The sequence below is a fragment of the Tamandua tetradactyla genome, chromosome 1, assembly GCF_023851605.1.
Source record: "Tamandua tetradactyla isolate mTamTet1 chromosome 1, mTamTet1.pri, whole genome shotgun sequence".
In the NCBI taxonomy this organism is placed as follows: Eukaryota; Metazoa; Chordata; class Mammalia; order Pilosa; family Myrmecophagidae; genus Tamandua; species Tamandua tetradactyla.
In genome coordinates, this window is record NC_135327.1 from 18,090,153 (window position 1) to 18,116,382 (window position 26,230).

Genomic DNA, 26,230 nt, shown 5'->3' on the forward strand with positions numbered 1-26,230 from the left:
CTCTTGAAATGTCTTCTATAGTTGTTCCATTCATTTTACTATACTCTGCTTAGGAGCAGGTGCTTGCTAATACCTGGTGTATAGGTCTATATCTGGTATATGTACTCCAGTCATTTCTGTCCTTCATTTAATAAAGATTTATTAAGTACATAGCAAATGCTAACCCCTATGCTAGGGTGTAGAATATGAAATAAGACATATTTCCTATCTTCCTGGTGCTTATATTTCAGAGAGACAGACCATAAGGTAGTAAAAAAAAAGAAAGAAAAAGAAGAAAAAAGCCTTTCAGAGCAAAGACTATCTCCAGGGATGGAAAAGGTCATTTCATAATGATAAAGTAGTCAATTATTAAGAGAACTTAACAGTCCTAAGCATTTATGCACCTAATGATAGAACTTCAAAATACATGAAGTAAAAATTGAGAGACTACAAGGAGAAATCGACAAATCTACAGTTGTAGTCAGAGATTTCTACATCCTTCTCTCAATGATTGATAAAAAAATAGACAGAAAATTAATAACTATATAGAAGACTTGAATAACATTAGTAACCAAAATGACCTGACATTTATAGAACAATTCATCTAACAACAACAGAATACACATTCTTTTTAAGTGCATACAGAACATTTTCTAAGTTAGACCATATTCTGGGCTTGAAAACAATATTCAATAAATTTAAAAGAATTCAAGTCACAGAGTATATGGTCTTTGACCAAAATTGAGTTAAATAAAAAATTAATAGCAGAAACATATTTGGAAAATCCCCAAATATTTAGAAACTAAATAAGACATTTGTAAATAACTCATGGATCAAAGGAGAAATCAAAAGGGAAATTAGAAAGTATTTTGAACTGAAGGGAAATGAAAATACATCTTATCAAAATTTGTAGGATGCTACTAACACAGCATTCATAGGGAAATTTATAGCTGTATTAGAAACAAGAAAAGGTCTCAAATCAATGACCTCAGCTCTTACCTTAAAAAAATTAGAAAAAAAAAAGAAGAAGAAGAAGAAAAGAAGAGCAAATTAAGCTGAGTAAGTAGAATAAAGGAACTAATAGGGATCCAAGTGGAAACATGAAATGTAAAACAGAAGAACAATAGAGAAAATTACTGAATCTGAAAACTTGTTCTTTGGAAACAATAGTGAAATTAATAAACTTTGGGGAATGTTGGCTATGTTTACTATCTTGATTGTGGTAATGGTTTCATGGGTATATATGTATGTCAAAACTTTTCAAATTGTATACTTTAAATATGTGCAAGTTATTGTATAGCAGTTATACCTCCATAAGACTAAAGTTAAAAAATAATGTGATTTCACCTGTATAAACGGAAAATATGAAAAAAATGTATTATGCAAACATTAACCCAAAAAAGCTTATGTAGATGTACTAATATTGGATTAAGTAGACTTTGAAGCAAGAAACATTACTAGAGATAAAGAGGATTGTTTTATAATGATAAAAAAGATCAATCCACCTATAGAAGATATAGTAATTCTATATACAAATGCATCTAACTACATAGCTTAATATGTAAAGCAAAATTTGACAGAACTAAAGGAGAAATAGACAAATCCACAGTCATAGTGAGAGATTTTTAACACTCTGCTCTCAATCATTGATAGTACAGACAGACCAAAATATCAGTAAGGGTATAGAATATCTGAGGAAACCATTACCAGAATTAACCTAAATGTTATAGATTGGATGCTGTACTCATAAATGTTAGTATGCATATCCTTTTCAAATACATGAAATATTGTACCATATGATGGACCATAAAGCAAGTAACATCACAATTTAAATTATTGAAATCTTACAGAGTATCTTTTCTTTTACACAGAAAAGATAAAATTAAGCTGGAAACCAGCTACAAAAATATAAAATGACCCCCCTCCAAATATTTGAAAATTAAACATTTTACATTTTAGGTAGTCCATCAGTTAAAGAAGAAATCTCAATGGACAACAGAATATAGTTTGACCTGAATGATAATGAAAAAATAACACAAAAACTTGTGTAATGCAGCTAAAGCCATACTCTGGGAAAATTTTATTGCCTTGAGTGAATACAACAGAAAAAAACAAAGCCTGAAATTCGGACTTTTTTTCATTCGTGAAAAAAAGAAAAAAAAGGCTGTTTAGACCCCAAAAAATGTTGAAGGACACAGTGAAGCTCAGAAGTGAGTGAAATAGGAAAAAAATGTAATACAATAAATCAGCAGAGCCAATGTTGGCTCTTTGAAAAGACTAATAAAATTGAGAAAGCTCTGGCAACCTTTGTCAAGATAAAAAAAAAAAGAGATAAATTTACCAATATCAGGAATGAAAAAGGAGATCGCTATAGATCCTACAGACACTGCAAAATAAGATATTAGGAACCTTATGCTAATATACCTAAAAATTTAAATGAAATGGAAAAATTACTAGAAAAATACGATTTACCTAAACTGACAAAGAAAGCATAGCAAACCTGAATAGTAGATTATCTGCGAAAAAAATTGAATCTGTTATTACAAATCTATTAAAGAAAACCCAAGCCTCAATGGCTTCACAGTGAATTTTCCCAACTTTTTAAGGAAGAAGTAACACCAATCTTATACAAATTTCCCAGAGAACAGAAGAATGATAAACATTTCCCAATCCAGTTTATAAATTCAGTGATCTTGTTCCCATTATGAAGTTTCCTTTGGCTATTATATATGTCTTCAAACTAAAGTTCACCTCATAACTCTAGTGTGTTAACAGTTCTTCAAAAGATATTTAACACGTCAGATTTTGTTTATATCCTTTAGTCAATTCAGCAAATAGTCCCAGTGGCACAAAATGAGCCAGTGACACTAAATTATTCCCCGTCATGTGTACACTGGCCAACTAGCATAGATGGTATTCTAGGAAAGAAAGGGGTGTTTGCTGACAAAACAGCTTTTTTTAAATCTCCCTACTCTAGAAACTGACAACAGTAAGGTTTAACTTAATATAATTTTTTGTTTTTCTTCCTGCAGACTCCATTAATAATATATCTTTTTCACTTCCTGGTTGACTATGCTGAATTGGTCTTTATGGTAAGTTAACTTTCCATATAAAATCAATATGTACATCCAGGGGTGAAAGTCTCCCTGGCAATGTGGGAGAGGACTCCCAGGGATGAATCCAGACCTGGCACCATGGGATCAACAATTCCATCCTGACCAAATGGGCGGAAAGAAGTATAATTAATAAAGTATCAGTGACAGAGAGTTCAAATAGAGTCGACAGGTTACTCTGGAGGTTGCTGTTATGCAAGCTTCAAGTAGATCTTGCTACCTATCATAACCTTCCAATCCCCAACCAGGACCATTCCAGCCAATTCTAAAGAACACCTAGGGCAATTTATAAGATTCCACAAGGATTTCATGCACTAAAATAATTTGCCAGAAACCTACAACCTCCAGATGGGTCACTGGTCCAGATAAGCCCTGAAACCTAGCCCAACCTCTCCAGAACATCAGATGGGTTCCACCTCCCTCCCCCATATTAGTGACAGACCCTTCCAATATAAAAAATTTAGAATTGCCATAGCCCAAACAACCCCAATGAGAGGTATGGAAAGATCACAGGTGATAGTGGAATTATACATAGAAGACAAGGCTTAAATAAATATGAACACTGAATCATTAAGTTGATCTCTTTTAGTCTCCAGTATTTTAGAGCAGCTAGAAGTGAAAACCTCAAATTGTGAAATTGTAACCCAAGTCAAAGTCTGAAATATGTTCTACAACTAATTGTGGTGCTATGCTTGGAAATTTATAGCTTTTTTGTATATATGTTATTGTTCACAAAAAAAGAAGGAAAAAAAAGTCGATTGTGATAATAAGAAAATATTTAAGCCTGCTTCGCTTGCCTCCTATATTCTGAGACATCTAGAAGGAAAAATGTGAGAGGATCATATGGTAGCCCATGACAAACTGTGGGATCTGTCCTGTAACGACTTTTTGAAGAGAGCTTTGAAAACTATTGCTTTTTTATTTCTTTGCTTTGTATATATATTATACTACACAATAAAAAAAAGTTTAAAAAAAATCTGTATGTACATCTATTTAACTTTGCATTTTTTTTTGTCATCTTGTTTTTAAGGAAAAATCTTTTTTGAGGTGCTCAGAAAATAAAAACTTTTAAAAGAAAATAAAAGTAAAAAAGTAAAACATATCTTTAATTTTTTTTTTTTTTTTTTAAACATGGGCAGGCACTGGTAATTGAACCTGGGTCACTGGCATGGCAAATGAAAACTGCCTGCTGAGCCACTGTGACCCACCCAAAACATTCTTTAATTTGAATTCATGGAACTGTGACAGTATTATGGAAATGTATGGAATGGTTTCTGACACCTGATCAGTTCTTATTCCTTATTCTTTTTTAGATTTTGGTTTCTGGACTATGTAACTTTGAATTTTCTATCTCCATGATACTATGATTGGCTTTAATTGTGCTACAAGTGTGGAAAGCACCCCAAACTTCCTTGGCTTCTGCCAAGAGATTCTGTGAGTCATTTGGAATAGGACATAGGCCTCATGAGACTTTCAGGGACAAGAACCTCCAAAATTGAGATAACAGAAATGTGTTTTGAGAAACATAATAATTTGAAATACTTTCCAAGTCTACGATCAAGAAATACCTAGGCGGTCCACTGAAGTATTCCTTAATTATAATGGCTGCCATTTTTGGGAGTACTTACCTGTTCTAAAAAGCAGTGGATATTATTACCATTTACAGAAAACATAAGTAATTTGAAATGCTAGAGCATACGTGGGTGACCAAACTGAAGTGTGCTGGATGGGCCTTCATCCTAAGGGTTTTCCAGTCAGAGCTATGATAGGGCCTCTCTGAATGGACCTTATCTTTTGGTAGTCAAAGATGGGGTGCATGACTGTGAGGTGGAGGATCTTCCTGACTTTGTAAGAGTACAGTCCTGGGTATTCCACGCTATCCAAAACTCCAGACTCTGCCAGCATTAAATCACTCCTATATTAATTCTTATTACTACACTCTTTCTTATTTCTCTTTGTCTTGACAGATAACTGATGCACTCACTGCTATTGCACTGTATTTTGCAATCCAGGACTTCAATAAAGTTGTGGTAAGTAGTCAGAGGGTGAAACAGCTGGTGGAACTTGGTAGGCTGCTGGTCTCTGTTATTACAGAGAATCAAAGGTCATGTACTTAAAGATCCAACTGTTTTAAAATGCTAAGGAGTGGGAGTGAAGCTTCTGGCCTGTTCAGCCAGTCCTGGAAGAACGAAATCCAAACCCACAAGATAGCCTTACTAATGATACAGAAAGGTCAGATTAATCTATGTAGTTATTATTAACTATTAATATCCACATGCCTATTCTAGGTCAGGCCTTCTGGAATAAGCAGAATTGGAATACAGTTATATTTAGTGAGGATCCTTAGAAATCTTCCAGTTGTTTCATCTATTTTTCTTTCAAGGAAAAATAAATAGAGCTTATAACTACTTGTGTTATCCCTATCCCCGTGAAAATTGGGTTCCCAATGTAGTTTCTCTTTTTTGCAGAAAGCAATTTTAATTGAAAAATTTGACATGTATTAAGTGCCTGTTAAAAGAACGCTCAACACTAGATGTGATGATGTAAACTTAAGTCGTGGTCCATATGAATAGCTAAGAGGAATTGCATAGTGGAACCATTTTCATTTTCTAGGTTCTGGGAGAGGTAACTATGTTTATTATCCATGTAGTTATAAAAAAAGTTGACTCCAGTCCTTTTGATTGGCTGGGAGCCAGTGAGAGGATTTCAGCAAGGGTGACCGAATGCTGCATCCTCTCGCTGTTGTCTGTTCATGGTTCATTTTCACTTCTGTTGGCAAGTAATAGAACCAGAAATTGTAGTCAGCCTTTCTGTGGAATTGATTATTAGTAACAAATAAAACCAGTGAATTCTAGAATTTTAAACCTCAAAGAGATTTTTTTAAATATGTAGATTTTGGGTTTTTAGCTTGAGGTCCATTTAAACTTAAGGACCTCTGAAACCCTTGAAATGGTATGAAAAATTGCATGTGTTTGTGTATATGTCATTTTTGAGAGTTAGTATCAATAAGACCAGGGAGTATACATCTTAAACAAATGGAACATAACTTGAAAAGTTTTAATGACTAAGGTGAAATGCTTTAGCAAGATTCTCTTAAGTTCCAGAGATGAAATAATGGAAGATAAGATTCATAAGCTGAGAAATCCAGAAATAAATTAACAGTGGTTATTTTCTTTTCCAAGATTGTGCATTTAGACCACAGTCTTTCTTCTTTGAAGATACTTGCTAAAATATTTACGGTGGAAATGCCTTGATGTCTACAACTTACTTTCAGATGGTTTGGCAAGAAAAAAAAATGATGTACGTGTATGTGTGTGTAGAGATAAAAGATATGTGGCAAAATATTAAAAATTGGTAGATCTAGGTGTGGGTGTTTATTGATTTATTCTCAACTTATCTGTAGTTTGAAATATTTCAATATGAAACAGTGGGAAAAAATAAATCCATGTCTATAGAAAGCTGCAGGTGGTATGTAGGGCAATGATAAAAAACCTTTATCATTGACTAGGGGATTGTAAACTTGGGGATAGGCTCCTGAATTTGGAATGTGCTGAGGCTAACAATTGAGGATGGGGTAAGAGAGGAGTCTTCCCCTCTGTACCATGGTCTTCTGGGATACATTTGGTTGTAAATAAAACTTCAGTGATTAGAAAAAGCTCTTTATATGAAGTAGGGGATTTATGTACTTACAAAACCAAATTTTCTAAGGGACAAAGAAAGGACAACTGAATGGGAAAATGGGGAGAAGGGAAGAAAGACTGCCCTGGAGGCTTTTTATTCACAAATTTCTATTGAAATATAAGATATGTATGGCAAAGTATGCACCTTGATTAACAATCACAAAGGTAAAACACCCATGTAACTACACTTCAGGACACATTTAACCTCTCCTGTGATCTTGTTAAATTTCATCATTTTCAAGGGCTCCTGAAATAGCTAGAAATATTTATCTTTGGATTTTAAATGGAACTCTCTAACCCCATTTTTTTATATATATTTCTTGGCATATTTACTTTTAATTTCTCCTTAGTTTTTTTCCAACACCTTCCTGTCTCTAGCTGGATGCAATGGGGATTTTTCAGTCCTATTGTCTGTGCATAAAGGAGCTGAGTATTGGGCCTGTGAGGCCAGGTATAGTGGTGGCTGTATGGTGCAATTGAAGGAGACAAAAAGAGGTAGGAGAGAATCTAGGCACTGCTGACCTGAGTGCCCCTTCCCTCCTGGAGAGTCTCCGTTCATTTCTGTTTTAAAGTATTTTAGAAGATTATTGTTACAAGAAATAATCTTCTTATATTGCTGGCACAATGCCACCTTTGCCTAGGGTCCACAGTTCCTGTTAGCTGCTTTCATCTCTCACTTCAACCCTGCTGGCTAAATTCCCACTCAGGGAATTGGTCTGCATTCCCACCTGTCTTTCTGACTGCCTCTGAGTGAGCTCCTTGTTTCCTTCTAACAACCTTCATTTTGGATTTCACACCCTCCATTCCCAGCGCATCAGAACTCCAGAACCCTTAGCTAGTGGGGCCTCTTTCCTTCTACCACTGCTGTAGCTGTCCTCACTGAGTACTTGTTTTTCTAAGCCAGACCCCTTCTCTCTGATAAAATCATGTTAATTTTCCTTTTAATTAAACAACCCCAGCTGTGAACAGTAGTATAAATCTTACTTGTTGGGATGAGAATTCCCATCACTTAACTATCTAAGGACTCTGCCTGCTGTGAGAACAGAGAGAAGTTCAAAGGGAGTTTTTCTAATTAAACCTCTGCCTAACTTTATGCAGGAAATCTGGGGTTACCTGTATTCCTGTGATCATCCCTAAATTTTCTTTCAGACTGAAAGGTAGTCTTTTAAAGGATTATTTTAAATTTTCAAATCCTAAAGTACCTAAGATATACAGAAACATATAAAGAATAATATATTTATGAACTAGTTTTCAACTTAAAAATTAAAACATTATACACATGCTCCTTGCTTATACTTTCATCTCCTTATGTCCCTCCCTCTAGTAATCACTGTTCTGAATTTAGTGCTGTCATTCCCACAGATGACCTTATACTTTTATACATTTGTATATATCCCTAAATATATAGTATTGTTTTATTGTTAGTATTGTTTTACATGTTTTTTTCTTTATGTATATATAATACAATGCTGTATATAGTCTATTGTGATCTGCTTCTTTTGTTATTAAATCTTTTACACAGATAGGTGCTTGCTTCCTTTGACTCCTCTGAAATACTGTTTTCCAATAGGTTGCAGCATTGATTTTATACTGTTTGAATAAGATTCTCTGACTATTAAATCATCAGATTGACCCATTTTGGATTCAGAGGCTTTTTCCACCTATATTCTGACCCTTATTTGCTTATGGGGTTGCCCAGCCTTTTTTCATTCTGGAACACACCCATGAACTTGTTGGGACACACCAGGGGAAGGCAAGAGTTTTCCACCCCCATCCCACAGCTATCCAACTGCCTAGCCACATCCAGCCCTTCTTCTGCTTCTCTTCATTACGAACCACCCCCTTACCCCCTTCAACCTTGAAAGTCAAAAACTTGAAAGAGGACAATGAGAAAGAAAATCTAGGATACTGTGACACCCAGGGGATTATTCCACTTTGAATGAAAATATTTCACTTTGCTAATGGAACTTTGGAGTCCTCAGGTCTCTGAAGGATAACTCTTCAAAATGACCAAGAATTGTTTTGTCACTCTGTCATTTATTTGGCCGTTCAACAGGCATTTAGTGATTACCCATTATGCCGGGCAGTGGGAATACATGGTGAACTAACAAACGTGGCCCCTGTGCTCATGAAACTCATAGGCTAGTCAGGGAGACAGATACTAGTCGAATAATCAAAATACAAAAACTATAACTGAGTAGTGCTATGAAAGAACATGGATTTTACCTTGTCAGGCAGGTTGAATATGCCTTCCTGAGGAAATGATGATTTAGTTGAGATCACTACACAAAGACTGTATAGGAGTTAACTAGGGGAAGAGAGAATAGAATGTTTCAGGTCAAATGCAAAGGCCTGGGAGCTAGAGCCGGGGGGTGACATGTTAATGATGTTGTACCCCAGAAGTGGGGAGTGAGGAAATAGAGCTTAGCTTGAAGAGCTGCAGCCAGACCTAGTGGGGCTGTGTGGGCTATGGAAAGGATTTTTGTCTTCTTCCTTAACGCGGTGGAAAGTAATTTGTTTCATGTGTTTTGTCATTTTTTCCAGTTTAAAAAGCAGAAACTCCTCCTGGAACTGGACCAGTATGCTCCAGATGTGGCCGAACTCATCCGAACCCCTATGGAAATGCGGTATATCCCTCTGAAAGTGGCCCTGTTGTAAGTATTCCTTAACAAAACAGGGCTCAATGCCAACGAATGCGAGAAAAATCTGATGAGACTTTCCCATGTTGTTTGTTGTAATTTTGGAGATTTGCAGTCTTAGTCATCAAGTATTTTCTGTAGTTCTGTTGCACAACTGGGGTTCTGGCCAGCAAAAGAGACAGAGCCATTCTGTCTCTGTTGGGACAAAGACTCAAACAGGGACATGCACAATCAAACCCTTCAATAATGTTTTTAACTTGATGCTGTTCTGGGCCCCAGCCTATTTGTAATTAGCGTTTCTAAAAAAATTCTTCAGTTGTCATACATGGATTGAGTAAAATTCTGGTGTTTATGTGACTGTTGTTTTGAGTTCATATGTTTTATGTAGAATTTAGTCCCCTTTTTGTAATTCAGAAAACCAAATTTACAGCCATCCCAGCTTGATGATCAGTGGAAAAAGGAAAAACTTATTGAGGCTTTATAAAAGAATTCTCCCAGTGTACCAGGGCTGCCAGTAAGTTTACTTCTTTCAGGTTATTCCTGTTTCTATTCCTGAGTTAGGCAAATGTGTAGATTTTATTCAGTGGGCCAACGGTCATTGAATATTAATAATATACTAGTTTCTAGGGATATACAGTAAACAAAGATAGACAAGATTCCTCATGGAAAAACATGACCTTAGAATTTCAGAGTTAGAAGGGGCTTTATGAAAGCAGTCTATTGAACCCTTTGCATCATGTGTGAGTCAGTAACCCAGATGGGTGGCTCTGTAGTGTCTTCTCAAACATCACCTGCTATTTAGAAATGGCTTTTTCCCTCCCTCCAAAAATTTTGGTGGTGTTATTTCATATTTATATATTTCATAAGTTGGTAGGAACTACTAACAGAACCAGAGGTTAATAGCGTTATGAATCCTTTATGGACTCTTAAGTCTCCTGGGGGTAATTTTATAATAACAGCAGCTGTTTCTTTAAAGATCATGTAATAAGCCTTGTTGGAAATAATAATAACAACAACAATTTCTAGGCTTTTGGCTTTGACACAGCTAATCTTACAGTACTGAGAGGTACTAGATTTAAGGTCTTTATTTGTGGATAATAATTATAATCTCGGACAGGTGATGGTGGCACAGTGGCAGAATTCTCACCTGCCATGCCGGAGACCCGAGTTCGATTCCTGGTGCCTACCCAAGCAAAACAGAATATATATAATCTCTTCCTGAGACACTGGCATGTTTCTTCTTATCTGATAATTAGAATTATGTAGCTACTCTCCCTTGTCACTTTGTCTGCCAGGAGACTCAGAGCCAGATTTGAAATTGATTCTTTCAGTGCTGTGGAAGACCCATTTGGTTTTCTTTCCTTGGCTTTTCCTTTCTCCTTTTATTTATGTTTTCCCTGGTTTTGAGTCTTTATTTATATTTTTGTTTTGCTATAATTATCTGTTTTCATTTTAGCTGCCTCAAATCCTTTGTGAAAGCAGGATAGAAATAAAGACAAATAATAATCTATCATGACCATGTAAGATTTCCCTACCCACAAGCATTTCAAATTCATGTTCTTAATGCATTCCTTCCTACCTCAGGAAAATACTAGGTATTTTGGCTTATCTCCCGCCCCCTCCCCAGTAGAGGGTCAAGATGCTGTGAAGTTCTCTGGCAGCTGACTTGTTGAATTCATCAGATTCTTTTTCTTTCCTTTGAGTCTGACTCAGTAGATACTGCTCAACTATCAGAGGGCGAAATCTAAGCTGCTCCTCTGACCTTTTGGATTACTATAGCCTGTGTTAAAGTCTAGGTATCTGGTTGAGAAAAAAAGTACTTTCCTAGTTTTTCAGAGACAGCTGTAACCATTTCTAAGATATATATGGCTCTGTGAGAATTGGTAGAATTTTATCAATCTTGAAGTCTGAAGTAGATAGAAGAACATAGGCTTTAGGGTCAGAAATACCTGATTCTGAATGAATGAATTTTTTAGTTTGTGAAACCCTGGGCAAGTTCCTTACCCACTGAGTCTCAGTTTCCTCATCTGCAAAATAGGAATGTTATTGGCAGTTTACAAGATATCTGTGATGATTAAATGTGATGGTTTTATACATACCACTTAGCACAGAACAGGCAGAGTTTGGTGCCTTTTTACTCATTGATTCCAATCCCCATTCCATTCTCATTTATTTGGGAGTACTCATTTCTGAAAAATTTGCCTTCTTTGAGTATGCTTTTAGTAAATCTCTTGAACTTCCTGGTGGCCAGGACTTCCTGGTCCTTTACCCAGGATCACTAATGTTAAAATATATGTGTTCTTCTCCAGCTATCTCTTAAATCCCTACACGGTCTTGTCTTGTGTTGCCAAGTCTACCTGCGCCATCAACAACACCCTCATTGCTTTCTTCATTTTGACTACGATAAAAGGTAAGGCCCTGAAGGAGATCACAAAGCTCAGTCCCTGATTTTTACAGGGTTTTGTATCATTTACATGCTGTGGCTTTTTTTTTTAAATAATAGAACACTAAAAAAATACATTTTTAATTACAGAAGTAATACTAGAATATAGAAAAATTAGAAAATTTAGAGAAGCCAATAAAAAAATAATTAAAGCACCCTGAAGTTCTGCCACTCAGAGTCACTGTTAACATCGTTTAAAAAAAATTTTTTAAAGGCTTATAACGAGAGTAACAGTTTTCTTCCTCTCTCTTCCTACCACCAGTTCAACTTTGAATCAACAACTTTCTGATTGTTGCTAGTGTTTACTTCCATATTTCTAAATAAGAAATTACGTTGTTATTTCATGAATTATGAATTTTCAACGTTATATATTGAGTTCCAATTAAGGGAGATAAATATTTAGCTCTTTTGTACCAATATCCCAACTTTCCTAAAGGAGTTATAACACAGCTTGATTAAATCAATAGTCAGTACCTGTATTTTATGATTATGTGTGTATTATTTACTGCTGGATGAAGTAATAACTGTATTTATTTTTCCTTTCTTATACAGCCTTTTATTTTTCCTGGGGTTAAGTTGTCTGTTTTTGCTTGCTTTTTTTGTTGTTGTTGTTTTGTTTAGTTTTTTTTTTGTATCAATCCCTTGTTTTTCTCTCAGATGCTCCATTAGATCTATCAAGTACCTAACAATGGTTTTTCCATGCTTAAATACATCAAAAGTCTGTGAGTTCCATTATTTTGCAGGAGACTTCCCTCAAACATCCTACTTCCTGCTCCCATCTATCCTTAGTTGTCTTCTGGACCTGGTACAAAGCTGTCACATTAGGACTTCTTTTCATAGTTCTCCTGTGTCATGTCCCTTCTTTCCTGGATTTCTTCTCTCCTTTATTGTCTTTCTACAATGTTTTGTTAAAGTTCTTCCTTGTAGTTTTTTAAGAAAGGGTATGTGAGATATTCATTTTGAGTCACTGCATGTCTGAAAAATAGCTTTGTTTTACTTTAACAGGAAATTAGTAGTTGGTCTGGGAAAGACTTTTCCTTTACATTTTTGAAGGCATTGCTTCGCTGTCTTCTAAAATCCTAGTTGCTGTTGAGCAGTTTGATGCCATTGTATATAACATGATTTTTCTTTCTGAAGGCTTTTAGAATCTGCTTTTCGTCCTTGGTGTTTTGAAATTTCATGATGCTTTGAAATTTCATGATGCTATGCCTTGATGTGGGTCTCTTTTCATTCACTGTGCTGGGCACTTGATAGACCCCTTCAGTCTTTTTTTTTTTTTTTCTAATTCACTGCAGCTTGTATTTATTTTTAATAGTAACCATTTTCATGAGTGTGAAATTTATATATCATTGTGATCTATTTAAAACTTGTTCTTGTGGTACCAATTAAACTACTCAGTTTCTAACCACCCTTCAGTCTTGAAACTAGTGTCCTTTAGTTCTAAAAAGTGTTCCTGTACTATTTTTTAAATTTGATATAGCACAACATATATTGAAAATGAACAAAAAATTATTATCATTTGTAATATCTTAACATAAAATGCCTTTGAACAGGGGCTTCCTTTCCAGTACTTTGAGGTCTGTAAGATATATCTAGAGAATTTACTACTGTGGAAAATGAAGACTACTTAAATCAAATGGGGTTGAGGGCAGGGCCTGTGGTTTATCTTTTTGATTAATTGCTGTAACACTGTCTTTCAGGTGACTGAGGGAGTTTCATATTTTCCTTAGACATCATTAGGCACCAAAGCTCTAGCAGGACAACTTTGATGCTATATGAATTTTGCTAACTTTAATATGGCTCTTGGGTCCAACACCCCATTAGAAGTGTTAACTCTATTCATATTAACTTTCGTTGCATTTCTTATAAAGAGGGGTGCTTCTGGGTGTTTAGGTCCACATTCTATTTTAAGACTGTATGTTCAGGTTTCATAAGTTGTTCTTGGAGGTCCATTTATCTTCCCTGTCATCTTGTAAACGTCATGTCTTTGTCATCTAGACCCCAACTAACTAAGCCATCTCCTACTCCTTTCTGACCTTCTTCCAACAGTTGGAAATTGTGAAGGACTTTAACTCCCAAGCCCATAGAGGCTGCCAGCTTTCGTGGTTGTTGCTCCAAAGTCAGCCCCTTGTTCATCTCCCACCCATCCCTGGCCCTTATCCTTGTACTATGTTTAAAATTCTCTCCTCCTAAACAAAAAAAAATTCTCTCCTCCTGATTTGGACTTCTGTTGGGTTTTGAAATTTCTTGATTACTCTAATTTTTATTGTATTTTTTGTTTTTCTGTTGATGTTTCCATTTCCCTGATTTACTTTCTCTCAGATATTTCCTTGTTTGTTTTTTTTTTCCCCATGGCCAGGCACCGAAAATCAAACCCGGGTCTCTGGCATGGCTGGCGAGAACTCTGCCGGCTGAGCCACCATGGCCCACCCAATATTTCTTTGTTTTTATTTTCCAGATCTTTTCTTGAATTATTAATTTTATTTACCATAATTTTTAGTTCTTTATCTCTGATTATTTCTTGAAGCATCCATTTTTGTTTTACTGCTACAGTGCCCTCTGTCTCTCTTAGTATATATATTTTTTCACTTTCCTTCTGTTTCAAGTATAGTTCCTCTATCTTTCTGGTCCTCTTTTATTCCTCCCTCCTTTTTCCTGGTGGCTTTTGACTCTTCTTTCATATAGGAGGATTTTTTTTCTTATATGTGGTGATTTTTTTGTTATATGCATCTATTTATGAGAGGATAAGGTTCTAATATATGGATTGCAGACTGTGCATGTGCATGGGCAGAGTTTGTTGATGTATCATCCTCAGTGCAGGGAGATTAGGCAGCGGGCTGGCCTTTTTTGGTGGAGGTACTCCTAAATGTCATCATCTATAGGCTTTATTTTTTTCTGAAATGATTCAGTTTTTCCAGAGAGGAATCCTCCAATATCCTACCTGGAATTGGAGAGTTGGGGTTGGGGTGGGGTAGGGGGTGCATATGACTGGCTGCTGGAGTTTTGAGAGCAGGAACAGGGAAGGAGGCTAATTTCAGTATATAGAATTTCATTACTTTTCAGCCCTCACCTCACTTCAGTCTGTCATTTTGCTTAATATACCCTAGACCTGTGTCTCTTTAATGTTCTCTAAAACTGGCTCGTGGAATTCTGGGGGTTTAGGGTGGGGCAGATAGAAAGTCAGGGGAATAGAGTGTGTAGGAGTAGTCACCTGGATGCACATAATTTGGGATGGGATCTGTGGTTTTGACTGGTTCGTATACAAACATTCGGCTTGATTTTTGTCTCTCACCCTTGCCTTCCCTAGTACCTGATGCCTTCAGGTACTGTATTTCTCAGAAGTTCTATGGGGTGAATTGGTTTGGTTTTTATTGGTATTCTAGTATGAAAGCCAGTGAGCTGTAATTTCTTCCACATTGCTAAAAGTTGTATATCCTTTCATCCTGTTTTTTGTTTTCCACTATTTGTTAAAATTAATTTTGCTGTGATCTCCTCTCCTGTTCTTTGACATTCAATACTAGTTCTATTTCTTTACTGTAATTTAGGATTCTAGAGGGAGAGATGATAAACACTTGTAATCATTTTACCATTTTTAATAGAAGTCCCTCCATTAGCATTTCAGAGTGTATAGTTCTGTATTTTTTCCTATTTTTATTCTAGACATTTAAATATTGTTAAAAGTTAGCAGTTAGCTCTTGCCGCAAAAATATTATTTTGAAAACACTCCAAAACTTGCTGGCTTAAAACGACAATAAGCATTTACATAGCTTGTACATCTATGAGTCAGCTAGAGGTCACCTGAGCTAGGCTGGACTTGGCTAGGTAGTTTGCTGGTCTCAGTGGGGCTCATTCATATATCAGTAGCTTACTGGAGTTAGTTAATCTAGGCTGGTCTCTGCTTCACGTGTTCGTTCTCCTCCCGGACGAGGAAGTGAATTTAGGCATGTTCTTCTCATGGCAATCGCAGAGGCACAATAGTGAGCAAGCCCAGTTAGGGATACACTTATAAAATTTCTGATTACATCACAGGTACTAACATCCCATTGATCAAAATATAACATGGCTGAATCCAGAGGTGGAGATTTTCATCCTGATCATAATGAGAGGGCACTGCAAAGTTAAACAGCAAAGGGCCTGGTGAACACAGAAAGAAGTGGCGAATTGAGGCCAATAATACAGTTTACCACATATATCAGTAAATACACAGTCTTTCATTTTTAATGGGTTCACACTGTTCTCTTGTATAGATGAATGCATAGAAATTCCTCAACCAACTTCTACATTGAACATTTAGGTGATTTTCCAGTTTTCAACTATTATAAATAATACTGCAGTCACCTTTATAATGTAAGTATTCACCCCCATGTTCAATTACTCTCTTACTGTAAAGGCCTAAGAGTAGAATTATTGTGTTCTTGGGTATGTAATGTCTAGGATTTCTGAAATTTATTGTTAAGTTGACTTCAGGAGAAGTTTTACCAATTTATATTCCCATAAGAAGTATGTGAGAGGCCACCTTCATATGACCCTTTCCCTGGTATCCTGGGTGGTGTTGGCTGAGATGTATGATACCCAGAGAAGAGGGAATTGCTCAAAGCTGAAATTTGCATTCAGGTCTTACTGAACCTAGGCTACCTTGCATATGAAGAATGACAAGTTTTGTTTTATTAGCTGTGTCTGACCTTGGCATGAATTTCTTTGAAAGAAAAAGTGATAGATATCAAAGCAGATGTTCACAAAGATTGTCTTCAGTCACGGCTTTGGGATTAGGGTGACTCCTCTTGGCCCACCCTGCCTTTTGCAGCTCCCTTGTGGCCTTGACCAGACCTGTTTCAGACGTTACCCTGAAAATACTGAGAGGAAGACAGAATGACCATAGGCAATACATGACTTATCCAGCTGTACCAGTCCGCCATTTTGTTATCAAGAAAGCCAAAGCCAAAAGAAAAGGACAGTCTCAAATCAAAGTGAATATTAATGTTTCCTTGGTTGAAGATATAATCAACTTGGAAGAAGTAGATGAAGAAATGAAGTCTGTGATGGAAACCCTCAAGGGTAATTTCAGTAAGACTCTGAACATAAGGAACTCACCAGGATCCCTTGATCATATCACTGTGGTAAACTGCTGATGGATAGCTTGCTTTAAACCAGATTGGCCAGAGTGCCATGAAGTCACCACAGCTGATTTTGATGAACATGGCCAGCTTCCCAGAGAGTACAGCTGCAACTATTAAGGCTATAAGAGAAAGTGGAATGAATCTGAACCCAGAAGTGGAAGGGACACTAATTTGGGTCCCCATAGCCAGAGTAACCAGGGAACACAGGGAAATGCTGGTAAAGCTGACCAAACAGAACACCAACAAAGCCAAAGGCTCTTTAAGGAAGGTTCATACTAATGCGATGAATAATCTAAAGAAATCAAAGGATAAGACCTCAGAGGACACCATTAGACTTAGAGAGAAACAGATCAGCTGAAAGGCTGATAATGCAGTTGCAGAGCTGGATAGACATCTGGCAATGAAGACCAAAGAACTCTTTGGATGCAAGTTCGCCAGAAGCCAGCAATGCTGTAGAGCTCAGTTTCTGTGAATATTATGAGTGGCAAATTGAGACCTCTCTACCCCATCTGCACAGAAGGCTGGAACCTGTGCTTTGTGGCTCTTTGTGAGGCTTGGCCTTCCAGTGGGACACCCAGACTAAGTCTCTCTCTTCCTAACCGCTTTCCCATTCTGCCTTAGACCTTCTGGCATGTGTGACCCTCAGAGAATATCTGCAGAGGGCCTTTACTCAAGGCATTATCTTGACTATGATATAGCCAAGAGACTAGCACCATTGGCAGGCTTAGCACACATGCTCCTCATCTTAGGAATCTTCTTTCAAACAAACAGACAGGCTCTGACCCCAACTTTGAACTGTGCTTGGGCTGTTGTGGCCTTCACCTATGATGAGTTAGTTACCTTTGCTAGGGACCCATTTTCACTCAACTATAAAATCTAAATAAATTGGAAAGAATAAAAACCACAAAGGGAAAAAAAAAAGTGTGTATGAGAGTCCTTATTTCCCTACATTGTTGCTGAATAGTTTGCATGCTCAGGAAATAGATTCAAAATTCATACATAGAACCTTTTACTCAGTTTACTTACCTTTTCTAGAATGGCACATGGGAACGTTAGGTCTCCCTGAGACATTGTTCTCTTGGAGTAGTTAAGAGTGGTCTTTCTCTAAGTTCCTAAGTTTAACTTAATTATCAGTTACTTAAAATTACTTAGGTATTTCACAGCTGGTTGGTCTTATTCTAAAGACTGTGGTCATTTTGTCAGAAATGACTCTGAAATAGTGAAGACTCTTTGCTGTCTGTGAATATTTATTGCCTCAGTATCTGTTCCCAGAATATCAGGCTCATATAGGCTGTCATTTATCAAGGTTGATAAATGTGTCTATTAAAATAAGGGATATATGCTGTAGCCTGGCAGGAAAGATGGAGCTGCAACCTTTGGAAATAACATTTTTAAAATAGCCAAGTACAAGGATGGATGGAAGATATGCCCTCTGAAAGTACACGCAATAGGAGTCTCACACAAAATGAGACAATATGAATTTAATGCCAGTATGAATTATGGCATTAAAAAAAAAACTTCTTTGTGACCCTTTAAATCAATGCAAGGATTTCCTTTGCAGTGAAATCTAAGTATGTTATATGTATCTTTTTTGTACCCACACTGTTCTAGATTACAGAGAGAAAAATTATTATATCGTTCCAGATTTCTGTCTAGTGAATTCAAAGACATTTTGTAATGTTACACAGGCTATTTTGCTTTATTTTTATCACTTATTTCATAGGAATCATGTTTAACATTAGTCACATTTGTCTTTTTTTTGGGGGGGGTGATTAAAATTTTTTGTTTGTTTTTTGTTTTGTTTTGTTTTTTTACATGGGCAGGTACCAGGAATCGAACCCAGGTCTCCACCATGACAGGTGAGAACTCTGCCACTGAGCCATCATTGCCTGCCCTTTTGTTTGTTTTTTAATTTAGAGTGTTCAGGCTCTTGATAAGAATAAAAGAAATTTAGGCAATACAATGAAAAGTAAAAGTCTGTCATCACTGCTCCCCTACCTCCAGTTTAATTCCTCATCTGTATTTGTCAAGGTATCCCAGCCTATTTAATACGCCATTGTCAGCATAGGCCTTGTCCTTTTCCAGACATTTGTTTCCCATTGTTGGTGGCTATTTTAAATAGAGACATTACAAACAACATTTCTAATCTTTAAAATATTTAAAGAATTCTCTCCTAAATATTTAAAGAATTCTCTCCTAGCTAAGACTCTGAACTACTCTTCTGTAGTATAGCAGCAATCCTTACTAACAGTATATATTGTAAAATTAGTTCAAGGTCTATAAGCCATAGTTCTACATTTCACATTTGTACCACATAATTAGATTTTTTTTTTTTTTGGCATGGGCAGGCATCAGGAATCAAACCCGGGTCTCCAGCATGGTGGGCGAGAATTTTGCCACTGAGCCACCGCCCACATAAGGATTTTTAATAAAATTGGTGAAGGAATAATATACTCTATTTAAAAAGGAAAACAATTGAGACAATTCACAAGAGAAGAAATAAATCAACTCCCTAGGTAAATAATTAAGAAAAGGACACTGAAGTAACAAAGAAGTGCCATTTTTAACCTTTCAACTTGGAAGATTTTAGAAGCTAATTCTCAGTGCTGGTAATGATGCTGTAAAATGGTGGCACTTTCCTACATAGCAAATTAGCTTATAAATTGGTACAACCCTTTTGAGAAACATTCAGCAGTAATCATGAAAAGGTTGTACCTTTGATTTATTAATTCTACTTTTGAGAAACTATTCTAAAGTAATGCAGAAATACAAAGATTTATGGTGAGAGGTCATTGTCAGATTATTTATAACTAGAAAAATTAGAAAATATTTCAAAATAGAAGCATAAATGATATTTAGTAAATATGGTAGTAAAATATGGTTTATCCATACAGTGGTCTGTGATACACATGATGTTTAAAAATAATTGTAATCGAAGTGTAAATTGTAAATGAAGTGAGAATGTATTTTATTAAAGCCGAATTTAAAATGACATGTTTTAATAAAATATGATCTCAACTATTTTAAAACAAAAATAATAAATAGTATTCCAAAAAAGCAATACTTGGCTCTATATAGTAAGTACATGGGTGATTTTTATTTCCTTTTTGTTTATTTTCTCCCAAAGTTTCTTCAATGAGCACATAGTAAAAAGTAATAAATTAGCTGATAAGAAGATAGGGACACCTAAAGAACACGCAGAACTTTATACAAAATTCTACAAAGGTTCCATGCACTATGATTATTTTCCAGAAAACTGCAACTTTCAAATGGGTTCCTAGGCTAGATAAGTCCTGAAACCCAGAGGGGCCAGCTTCTCCAAAATATCAACTAGTTCCATCCCCCTTCCCATATTATTGACAGTCTTTTCCATCATGGAAAAGTTGGAATGGGCATAGCCCAAATACCCCTAAAGACTGGGAGAAAGATCAAAGGAGAAGGTGGAGTTATAACAGACGATTTAGCAAATGAGTATGACTGCTGAATCATCATTGATATGTCTTTTAGTCTCCAGTGTCTTGGAGCAGCTAGAATGAAAAACCTAGAATTTTGGAACTGTAACCCATACCAAACTGGGAAATCTGTTCTATAAGTAATCATTACGATGCGCTTTAAAATTTATTGCTTTTTTGTATATATATTACTTTTCATAGTTAAAAAAAAAAAGATAGGGACAGTGGAAGTTGACTGGCAACTTCCCAGATTTCCATGGAACTGTGCCCCAGTAAGGGAGCACCCTCATTTGCTCTGTCCTCTGACTTTTTCTACTTGCTCTTCCTTGACTTCCTTTGTTGCAAGCCCAGAGTTGCCTGAGACACATTGAGAGACTCAGGCCAATAAGAAGGCCCAGGCCATTGTATTGTGATACCCTTCTTGAGGTGTTTGCCAGGGAGCACGGATCTGTCTCTGGGCAGTGTTAATGTTAATTTTGTGGAGCACCTTGGTTTTTATTTTGAAGGTCACTGTTTTGATCAAGAGATATTCTGCCTTTCAGTAAGCTAGTTAAAATATTCTATCCCTGTGAAGTAGTCCTCATTAGGCTTTAAGGAAAAGGGGGGTGTGTTAGTTAGATTTAGTTGTCAACTTGGCCAGGTGAGCATACCTAGTCTTGTTGCTGCGGACATAAGCCAACAGTATGTGAACCACATCTGTGGCCAATTACATCTGCAGTCAGCTAGGAGGCGTGTCTGCTGCAGTGAGTGACATTTGACTTAATTGGCTGGTGCTTAAATGAGAGAACGCAGTGTAGCACAGCCTAAGCAGCTTGGCATTCTTCATCTCAGCACTAGCAGCTCAGCCCAGGCCTTTGGAGATGCAGAAAGAAGTCACCCCGGGGAATGTTGTTGGAACCCAGGGGCCTGGAGAGAAGACCAGCAGAGACCATCTTGTGCCTTCCACGTAAGAAAGAACCTCAGTGGAAAGTTAGCTGCCTTTCCTCTGAAGAACCAACAAAATAAATCCCCTTTTATTAAAAGCCAATCCATTGAGGAAGTGATCGGGGGGCCAAGATGGCGGCTTAGTAATGTACGTGCGTTTTAGTTCGTCCTCCAGAGCAACTACTAAATAACCAGAAGCAGTACAGAACAGCTTCCGGAGCCACGACAGTGACCAGACACACAGTGTACCCCAGTCTGGACCAGCTGGACCGGCTGCGAGTCTCCGGAACAGTGAGTTCCCCAAGCCGTGTATAGTTCCCCAAGCCGCGGCAGCTGGCGCCTGGCACCCCTCCCCCATAGGCGGCATCCCGGCGGGAAAGGAAAGAGTCTCTAACAGTAGCAGGGACTGAGTCCAACCAAACACCAATAGTGGCATTAATAAACAAATTCTGACTACTAAAAATAGGCCCCCAGCTCAGGCGAAACTGGTCAAGGCGGAGGTCGCCTATTGGGCTAACCGAAAAAGAGGAAAGGGGATGAAACGGAGCCTTCTGAGGCTGTTTCTACAGAGGCTTGGCTGCCTCTGGATTCAGCGGCGGGATTACACACGCTGCAACTGCCCCAAACGCAGAAACAGGCTGCTTTCAGGGCTGTCTCCCACCTGAACCTTCCCCATGGGAGGGGTGAAACACAACTCAGGTAGAATCCCTCTCTCAAGGAATTCAGACCCCAGGGCTTCACAATTTGAAGCCATTAAAACCAGCCTACAATCTTTCCTCTGTCTCCACCACGACCCCAGCAGGGAGAGCCTTCCAAAGTTAAAGGAGCCACAACATCTTTTGCTGGTGGGACCCACAGACAGATAAGCACCACATACTGGGCAAGATAAGAAAAACAGAGCCCAGAGACTTCACAGGAAAGTCTTTCAACCTGCTGGGTCTCACACTCAGGGAAAACTGACGCAGGTGATTCCTTCCCCCGAAAGGAGGCCAGCTTAGTCCGGGAAAACCCGGCTGGAGTCTGTAATACCTATGTAGACCCTCCTAAGTGTGGGGAGGGAAAAGGCACATTACAAGCAGGACAAGAAACAAGAACTGAAAAATTACCCTCTGTTAAACAAAACTTAAGCTAGAGGCCCAGAAAAAGCTGAACTGAAGGTCAATGAACAGATAGACAACAAACTCATCTAGCAAGAAAACCCTAAGTAAGATAAGTGAAAGCAATCTCCAGAATAAACTAATTAAGATAATTAAATGTCCAGATGCCAGCAAAAAATAACAAATCACACCAGGAAAATTGAAGATATGGCCCAGTCAAAGGAACAAACCAATAGTTCAAATGAGATACAGGAGCTGAGACAACTAATTCTGAATATACGAACAGAAATGGAAAACCTCATCAAAAACCAAATCAGTGACTTGAGGGAGGACATGAAGAAGGCAAGGAATGAACAAAAAGAAGAAATGGAAAGTCTGAAAAAACAAATCACAGAACTTATGGGAATGTAAGATACGGTAGAAGAGATGAAAAAAACAATGGAAACCTACAATGGTAGATTTCAAGAGACAGAGGTTAGAATTAGTGAACTGGAGGATGGAACATCTGAAATCCAAAAAGAAACAGAAACTATTGGGAAAAGAATGGGAAAATATGAGCAGGGGCTCAGGGAATTGAATGGTAATATGAAGCGCACAAATATACGTGTTGTGGGTGTCCCGGAAGGAGAAGAGAAGGGAAAAGGAGGAGAAAAACTAATGGAAGAAATTATCACTGAAAATTTCCCAACTCTTATGAAAGACCTAAAATTACAGATCCAAGAAGTGCAGCGCACCCCGAAGAGAATAGATCCAAATACACGTTCTCCAAGACACTTACTAGTTAGAATGTCAGAGGTCAAAGAGAAAGAGAGGGTCTTGAAAGCAGCAAGAGAAAAACAATCCATCACATACAAGGGAAACCCGATAAGACTATGTGTAGATTTCTCAGCAGAAACCATGGAGGCAAGAAGACAGTGGGATGATATATTTAAATTACTAAAAGAGAAAAACTGCCAACCAAGAATTCTATATCCAGCAAAATTGTCCTTCAAAAATGAGGGAGAGATTAAAACATTTTCAGACAAAAAGTCACTGAGAGAATTTGTGACCAAGAGACCAGCTCTGCAAGAAATACTAAAGGGAGCACTAGAGACAGATATGAAAAGATGGAAGAGAGAGGTGTGGAGAAGAGTATAGAAAGAAGGAAAATTAGATATGATATATAAAATACAAAAGGCAAAATGGTAGAGGAAAGTACTACCCAAACAGTAATAACACTAAATGTTAATTGACTGAACTCCCCAATCAAAAGACATAGACTGGCAGAATGGATTAAAAGACAGGATCCTTCTATATGCTGTCTACAGGAAACACATCTTAGACCCAAAGATAAACATAGGTTGAAAGTGAAAGGTTGGGAAAAGATATTTCATGCAAATAACAACAAGAAAAGAGCAGGAGTAGCTATACTAATATCCAACAAATTAGACTTCAAATGTAAAACAGTTAAAAGAGACAAAGAAGGATACTATCTACTAATAAAAGGAACAATTCAACAAGAAGACATAACAATCATAAATATTTATGCACCAAACCAGAATGCCCCAAAATATGTGAGGAATACACTGCAAATACTGAAAAGGGAAATAGACACATCTACCATAATAGTCGGATACTTCAATTCCCCACTCTCATCAATGGACAGAACATCTAGACAGAGGATCAATAAAGAAACAGAGAATTTGAATATTACAATAAATGAGCTAGACTTAACAGACATTTATAGGACATTACACCCCACAACAGTAGGATACACCTTTTTCTCAAGTGTTCATGGATCATTCTCAAAGATAGACTATATGCTGGGTCACAAAGCAAGTCTCAACAAATTTAAAAAGATTGAAATCATACACAACACTTTCTCGGATCATAAAGGAATGAAGTTGGAAATCAATAATAGGCAGAGCGCCAGAAAATTCACAAATACGTGGAGGCTCAACAACACACTCTTAAACAACCAGTGGGTCAAGGAATAAATTACAAGAGAAATTAGTAAATATCTCGAGGTGAATGAAAATGAAAACACAACATATCAAAACTTATGGGATGCAGCAAAGGCAGTGCTAAGAGGGAAATTTATTGCCCTAAATGCCTATATCAAAAAAGAAGAAAGGGCAAAAATGGAGGAATTAACTGTCCACTTGAAAGAACTGGAGAAAGAACAGCAAACTAACCCCAAAGCAAGCAAAAGGAAAGAAATAACAAAGATTAGAGCAGAAATAAATGAAATTGAAAACATGAAAACAATAGAGAAAATCAATAAGACCAGAAGTTGGTTCTATGAGAAAATCAATAAGATTGATGGGCCCTTATCAAGATTGACAAAAAGAAGAAGAGAGAGGATGCAAATAAATAAGATCAGAAATGGAAGAGGAGACATAATCACTGACCTCACAGAAATAAAGGAGGTAATAACAGGATACTATGAACAACTTTACGCTAATAAATACAACAATGTAGATGAAATGGACAACTTCCTAGAAAGGCATGAACAACCAATTTTGACTCAAGAAGAAATAGATGACCTCAACAAACCAATCACAAGTAAAGAAAGTGAATCAGTCATTCAAAAGCTTCCCAAAAAGAAAAGTCCAGGACCAGACGGCTTCACATGTGAATTCTACCAAACATTCCAGAAAGAATTAGTACCAACCCTGCTCAAACTCTTCAAAAAAATTGAAGTAGAGGGAAAGCTACCTAATTCATTCTATGAAGCCAACATCACCCTCATACCAAAACCAGGCAAAGATATTACAAAAAAAGAAAACTACAGACCAATCTCTCTAATGAATATAGATGCAAAAATCCTCAACAAAATTCTAGCAAATTGAATCCAGCAGCACATTAAAAGAATTATACATCATGACCAAGTAGGATTCATCCCAGTTATGCAAGGATGGTTCAACATAAGAAAATCAATTAATGCAATGCACCATATCAACAAATCAAAGCAGAAAAATCACATGATCATCTCAATTGATGCAGAGAAGGCATTTGACAAGATTCAACATCCTTTCCTGTTGAAAACACTTCAAAGGATAGGAATACAAAGGAACTTCCTTAAAATGATAAAGGGAATATATGAAAAACCCACAGCCAATATCGTCCTCAATGGGGAAAATGAAAACTTTCCCCCTAAGATCAGGAACAAGACAAGGATGTCCACTATCACCACTGTTATTCAACATCATGTTGGAAGTTCTAGCCAGAGCAATTAGACAAGAAAAAGAAATACAAGGCATCAAAATTGGAAAGGAAGAAGTAAAATTCTCACTGTTTGCAGATGATATGATACTATATGTAAAAAACCCCGAAAAATCCACAGCAAAACTACTAGAGCTAATAAACGAGTACAGCAAAATAGCGGGTTACAAGATCAACATTCAAAAATCTGTATTGTTTCTATACACTAGCAATGAACAAGCTGAGGGGAAATCAAGAAACGAATTCCTTTTACAATTGCAACTAAAAGAATAAAATACTTAGGAATAAATTTAACTAAAGAGACAAAAGACCTATACAAAGAAAACTACAAGAAACTGTTAAATCACAGAAGACCTAAATAGATGGAAGGGCATACCATGTTCATGGATTGGAAGACTAAATATAGTTAAGGTGTCAATTCTACCTAAATTGATTTACAGATTCAACGCAATACCAATCAAAATCCCAACAACTTACTTTTCAGAAATAGAAAAACCAATAAGCAAATTTATCTGGAAGGGCAGGGTGCCCCGAATTGCTGAAAGTATCTTGAGGAAAAAAAACGAAGCTGGAGGTCTCACG

The 26,230-nt window shown here is 37.0% G+C and overlaps 1 protein-coding gene and 2 pseudogenes across 6 annotated transcripts in view; 2 read left to right on the forward strand and 1 right to left on the reverse strand.

The window, feature by feature from the left end:
* PIGU (phosphatidylinositol glycan anchor biosynthesis class U) overlaps positions 1-26,230 on the forward strand; it is a 156,409-nt gene that overhangs the window by 53,181 nt on the left and 76,998 nt on the right. For all 6 annotated transcript variants that reach the window (XR_013179694.1, XM_077170863.1, XM_077170855.1 and 3 more), the window contains 4 exons: positions 3,012-3,071; positions 5,060-5,122; positions 9,317-9,426; positions 11,721-11,821. Coding sequence is in view for 5 of the 6 variants with exons in the window: in XM_077170833.1 (XP_077026948.1) it covers positions 3,012-3,071; positions 5,060-5,122; positions 9,317-9,426; positions 11,721-11,821 (334 nt within the window). In the remaining variant the exon portion in view is untranslated. The remainder of the gene's footprint in view (positions 1-3,011; positions 3,072-5,059; positions 5,123-9,316; positions 9,427-11,720; positions 11,822-26,230) is intronic.
* On the reverse strand, positions 13,529-13,990 carry LOC143678164 (ubiquitin-conjugating enzyme E2 variant 1 pseudogene; annotated as a pseudogene).
* Positions 14,221-24,409, forward strand: LOC143691737 (ribosome-recycling factor, mitochondrial pseudogene; annotated as a pseudogene).